The 5164-nt window shown below is 40.5% G+C and overlaps 1 protein-coding gene across 1 annotated transcript; it reads right to left on the bottom strand.

Moving 5' to 3' along the window:
- Window positions 1–1328: 1328 nt before the first annotated feature.
- On the bottom strand, window positions 1329–4957 carry LOC127332625 (uncharacterized). Its single transcript, XM_051358944.2, has 5 exons — window positions 4249–4957; window positions 3920–4158; window positions 3565–3831; window positions 3141–3478; window positions 1329–1964 (listed from the first exon to the last, which is right to left on the bottom strand). The coding sequence occupies exons 4-5, from the start codon at window positions 3222–3224 to the stop codon at window positions 1482–1484; spliced, it is 567 nt and encodes a 188-aa protein (XP_051214904.2). The 5' UTR covers window positions 3225–3478; window positions 3565–3831; window positions 3920–4158; window positions 4249–4957; the 3' UTR covers window positions 1329–1481.
- Window positions 4958–5164: the final 207 nt, after the last annotated feature.

The raw sequence follows: 5164 nt of genomic DNA on the forward strand, positions 1-5164 counted from the left end.
TGAAACCCTAAAAGAACCCCTCTCATATGGCGGTGTCCGATGCCGGAACCCCTTTAATTTGACGATGCACCTAGGGTTTACCGAATTCCTTTAACCTGACATGTCACATATTGTATGTGCATTGCATTACGCCATGTCGTGATTTTTGTTTCCCTTTCCCGTATTTGGTTCTTCGCGATAGGATCTGAGCTGGAGTCCGACGTCAACACTACCGAAGAACAGTACCCATCACCTGAGGGACAAGGCAAGCCCTAACCTGGTTCATCTATGATTTCAAAATGCTTTTATATGTGGTTCTTACATATCATATACGATTCAACTATCTTTTATAGATAGATAGAGTTACCCTATCTGTTGCATGCCCGACCTTTGTAGCCTCGATACCCTGATCCACTGCTCCTAGCATAACTAGGTTTGTCATGTGTGTGTCGCGAGAGCCTTTATCTCTTTATGCTTAGCCATGCTTAGTTTGTTACGCTACTACTCCGGTCTTCGGACTGGAGCCTTACAATGAAATGAATCTAGCATGACAGGTTGACATGGTAAGTGTAGAGATGTTGATAAACATGATTAAAGGCTCAGACGAGAGGCCACATTGGGATGTGGTGGGTTGTTTCGTTTCTGCCGACTCTAGGAACCGAGTTCTCGCCTTTGAACCAAGACTGAGCGTACAACCAGACAAGGCCCTATTATGGTACCCTCTCGACTCACTAGCTTGCCTAGTCGATTCCATGAGTCACATAGTTTGCACGTTACCTGGTCATATGCATTGCATTTTGCTTGGGGGTAAAGGTACATAACAGGCAGGTACGCGTGGTCGTGGTGGCTGGGGGTTGCGGCCTCTGGGGAAACCCACCTCAGCTCACATCGTTAAGGACCGACTTAGGGACTTGACCCATTACGGCGGAACAATCCTTAGCGCATGACTCATGGTCTAGGCGACAACAAGGTAAAGGTCGTGGTGGACCACCCTCTGCCGGCTTTCCAAGGAAGAGAGATCAAACGTTGGCACTAAGAGCTCGTTTGGTATCCAGGAATTCATTTCATTTGTAGCATTTTGAAATGAATTCATTTCATTTACATTGTAATTCCAGAAATACACACTTGTTTGGTTGTCATAGGAATTGCAAATGACAATAGAATTCAATATTGAATTTGTAAATGACTTCCATGTACTAAAATAAAAATGCATGCATCACGTGATTGCAACAAGTATTTCTCATAACTTTTTATCCTTAAAACATTCTACAAAATACCGAAACATAGATCATAATCCACATATCATCCAAGTTTCCAAGTTCTAGTCCATAAAACATAAATGCATCAACTTAACAAATACAAGTTCCAGAGTTTAAATAAGTTGCACATCACAAAGGCTGCTACATCACAAGTTCCAGAGATCACAAGTTCCAGAGTTTAAACAAGTTTCAGAGTTTAAATAAGTTCCACGTAGACTGCTACATAACAAAGGAATATCCCAATCATGTGCTTATTTGCTTTAAAACCCACTTCTTCTTCATCCTTTCAGGCAGTGCCAATAGAGACTTGAACTTGCGATCATCGGCAACTAGAACATCATATATTGCCAAGAGCTGATCATCTTCTAGTTCTGGTATTCCACCAAGGAGAGCCCATATTTCTTCAGGACTTGCTGGCTTTGGTGGCGGCTCAGGAGCATCGGCTTTGAACACAGCAGTAAAATTGTCCAATTTATCTCCAAGCATTGTTGCAATCAAGTCATCGGATCGGTACCTCTTCTTTGGACGATCTTCGTCATCCTTAGTTGAGGAGTTGGCATCTTTATTGGTTGCGGTGGTGTTAGCTATCTCCTCCGTCATTTCAGCCGCGCTCTCATTTTCTGTCCTTGCACCCTCACCCGTAGCACGGTCTCTATTGTAAAGTGTACTGATCATGTCCCAATACTTGATGACCTTGTACCTATACGAGGCTGCATCTTTGTTGGCCTGCAAATAATAGGATAACCAGTAAATATGAATGACAATGTATGGTAAAATCCTGGAACAGTATACACATTCCTGGAACAGTTTAATATTGCAGCATTAGGAATAGATAGACAAAACATCTTCTACTGTTAATATTGCAAAAACATTCCTGGAACAGTATACAATGATGAATATTCGCTACATGGGAGTAAAATCCTGGAACAGTATACACATTCCTGGAACAGTTTAATATTGCAGCATTAGGAATAGATAGACAAAACATCATCTACTGTTAATATTGCAAAAACATTCCTGGAACAGTATACAATGATGAATATTGGCTACATGGGAGTAAAATCCTGGAAATCAATATGACTTGGAAATTGCAAATGCGTGTCTGTAGAGTACTACGTTCTCAACATCATGCATTTTCTGGATGTTCATATTGCACTCTGGCAAACTTCAGTGTACAATGAACAAACAGACCGATTTATGGGCAGCAAGTAATTCATTTTTAAAATGTCCTATGACATGTCTCAAGAAAGCAAAAGTAAAAAAATGAAAATGAGTAACAAGGAAATTGTCTAAACACAATTGCCAGTCATTCGTACTCTACAACCAGATGGCAAATGTTGTTCTACAATCCTGGGGTGATCATCTGCCAGGCATGCATGGTTTGATTTGTTCTACTGTCGCTGTTTCAAGGCGCAGCAGAACAACTAATCAGCAAGCATGGTTCTGAAAGAGAAATTCCTCCTTTCACGCTCAGCATAACAGCAAGTGTTGTTTTGCATGATAAGAGATCCCAAATTGATTCAGGAAAACCAACATGCACACAGATTGCAAATTCATACAGGAAAACAAACATGCCCACAGATTGCAAACTTATTCAGGATAACCAACATGCACACAGATTGCAAACTGAATCAGATAAAATCAACACGAACACACATATGCAGGCTAATTGTCTTCCATTCAGATAAAATCAACATGAACCAACATGAACCAACATGTCCACTAACTCACACATCTCGCGGTAGGAATATTATTACATACTAGGCAGTAGACAGTAGACTGTATAGGTCACATGACCTTATGATCATAGGTTCCAAACTAATCATCTCTGTCAACTAATGCTAGATGCGGTATAGTGGAATGATTCAAAGGCAGCAAATAAGGAAGTGATATAGAGATTACCTTGGCATAATTGTTCCAAACGTCATCTTCAACGGATATCATGTTCTTGTCATCGTCCCAACCAAATCCACTCTGACTAAGCATATTGTTGACGATGACATAATGCTTGTCAAAAGTTTTGCTCCTAGCAATGATGTTATCCTTGGTAAGCTCGACTGTTCATTTATCCATCACTTTCTTAACTGCAGCTGTGTATACATGGGGTTTCCACCCATTCTGAGCTCGATCTCCTTTGTTGAAGTATTCCACAAACACATCCAACATAGCTTTGTCCATTGCATCTGTCCACTTGATGTAACTTCTACCTTTCTTAGTGGGAGCATTGCTCGAATCCATCTCTATATGTACATAAACATTACAATGAGTTAGTGGCAAGTGCATGTATATAAGAGAGTGTAACAAACTGGACATATATGAAACATACCAAAAAGAAAATATGTACAACATTCAAGCAAACTCAAGCTTGTCCATGCCTAGCTTGATAATCAGCCCACATCTAATTAGCTAGGGTCAATCTCCTGTTGTTCCACTCATTCGTCATCTCAATGTGGGTAATCATGTCGGGTTCATCCACATCAATGACAACATTATTTAGCTGATTATCTACCGCTTGCAACATCACATCATCCATCTCTCTTTGCCTATCAGCTAGGAAGTTATGCAATATGCAACAAGCATTGATTACTCGAATCTGCCATTAAGTTAGTATGGCATGTTAATACACAAAACTCAAAAGGTTCCAACAAATGGTTTGAATTTAAAAAAAAATTAGATGGTACCTGATTTTTTATTCCAAAAAATGAACTAGCCCTTAGAGTAGCCCATCTCATCTTTATAAGAACCCAAATCCTCTCAATTACGTTCCTAGCAATTGCATGCCGCAGGTTATAGAGCTCTTGTGGAGTTTCTGGATTATTCCCATTGGCAGCCCACTCTTTCAAGTGATACCTTGTATTCCTAAATGGAGCGAAGAAGCCTGGACCATTCGTGTATCCAGCATCTACTAGGTAGTATTTTCCTAAGGTTTATGAAAATAGGCCACATTAGATTTTAGTTGACAAAAGCAAATATCTAGTCAAAAGTTGTATCGTACTAAGATAGGAGTTACCATTTGGAACTTTGAAAGAGTCATCTCTATCCATTGCATCTCTCAGCACTCTACCATCTGACGCTGAACCTTCCCAGCCAGCCAACACATAAACAAACTTCATGTTGCGGTCACAGACGCCCAACACATTTGTTGTTATGGCCTTCTTCCTATTCCTATATCTACCTTGCTTGCGTAGCGGAACACGAACATCAACATGTGTGCCATCTAAGGCTCCAAGCCCATCGGGGAACCACCTCCATTTGTGATCCTCGGGTAGTTCAGTAGCAGGGTCTGGCAACTTGATGATTTCATGGGATAAAGAAAGAATGGCTCCTAAGACCTCATTGAAATGTCTACTAATTGGCTCAAGTGTCAACCTATAGGTGCTACGAATCAACCTAAACTTCATGCCATGGCCAAGTACAAGCAATACAATGGTCACAGCCTCTTCAACGGTCACATGAAAGGTGTCTTTCAGTCCAGCCCTTTCACGTAACATGGCACATAGGTCAAAGAAGGACCTTTTGGTAAACCTTAGAGTATCATAGCAATATAGATTTGGACCCAGGTAAATATTCCTAAGCATCTGCCTCCTAATTCTAGTCTCGGCCTCTTCCTCACTAAAATCACCAAGCTCAACTATCTTTCTCCTACAATACATATGTTGAGCTACTGCAACTACGGTAATAAAGAACCCAGCTGCTGCCCGCTTCCTTTTCCTCCTCTTCTCATGATATAACTGTAGTGCTAGATCAGCCATCTACAATAAGTATAGTACATAACTAGTTGAGTGTAAAAACAAACCAACTTAAGCCAAATCATCATTTAGCAAATATGGTACTGCAGCAAACTATGAACTTCAGGTCAGGTTTAACAAGCAACAATATATTATAACACATTTATAGCGCAGGATTAACAGGCAGTAAATAAATAA

The sequence above is a fragment of the Lolium perenne genome, chromosome 1, assembly GCF_019359855.2.
Source record: "Lolium perenne isolate Kyuss_39 chromosome 1, Kyuss_2.0, whole genome shotgun sequence".
NCBI classification, from domain to species: Eukaryota; Viridiplantae; Streptophyta; class Magnoliopsida; order Poales; family Poaceae; genus Lolium; species Lolium perenne.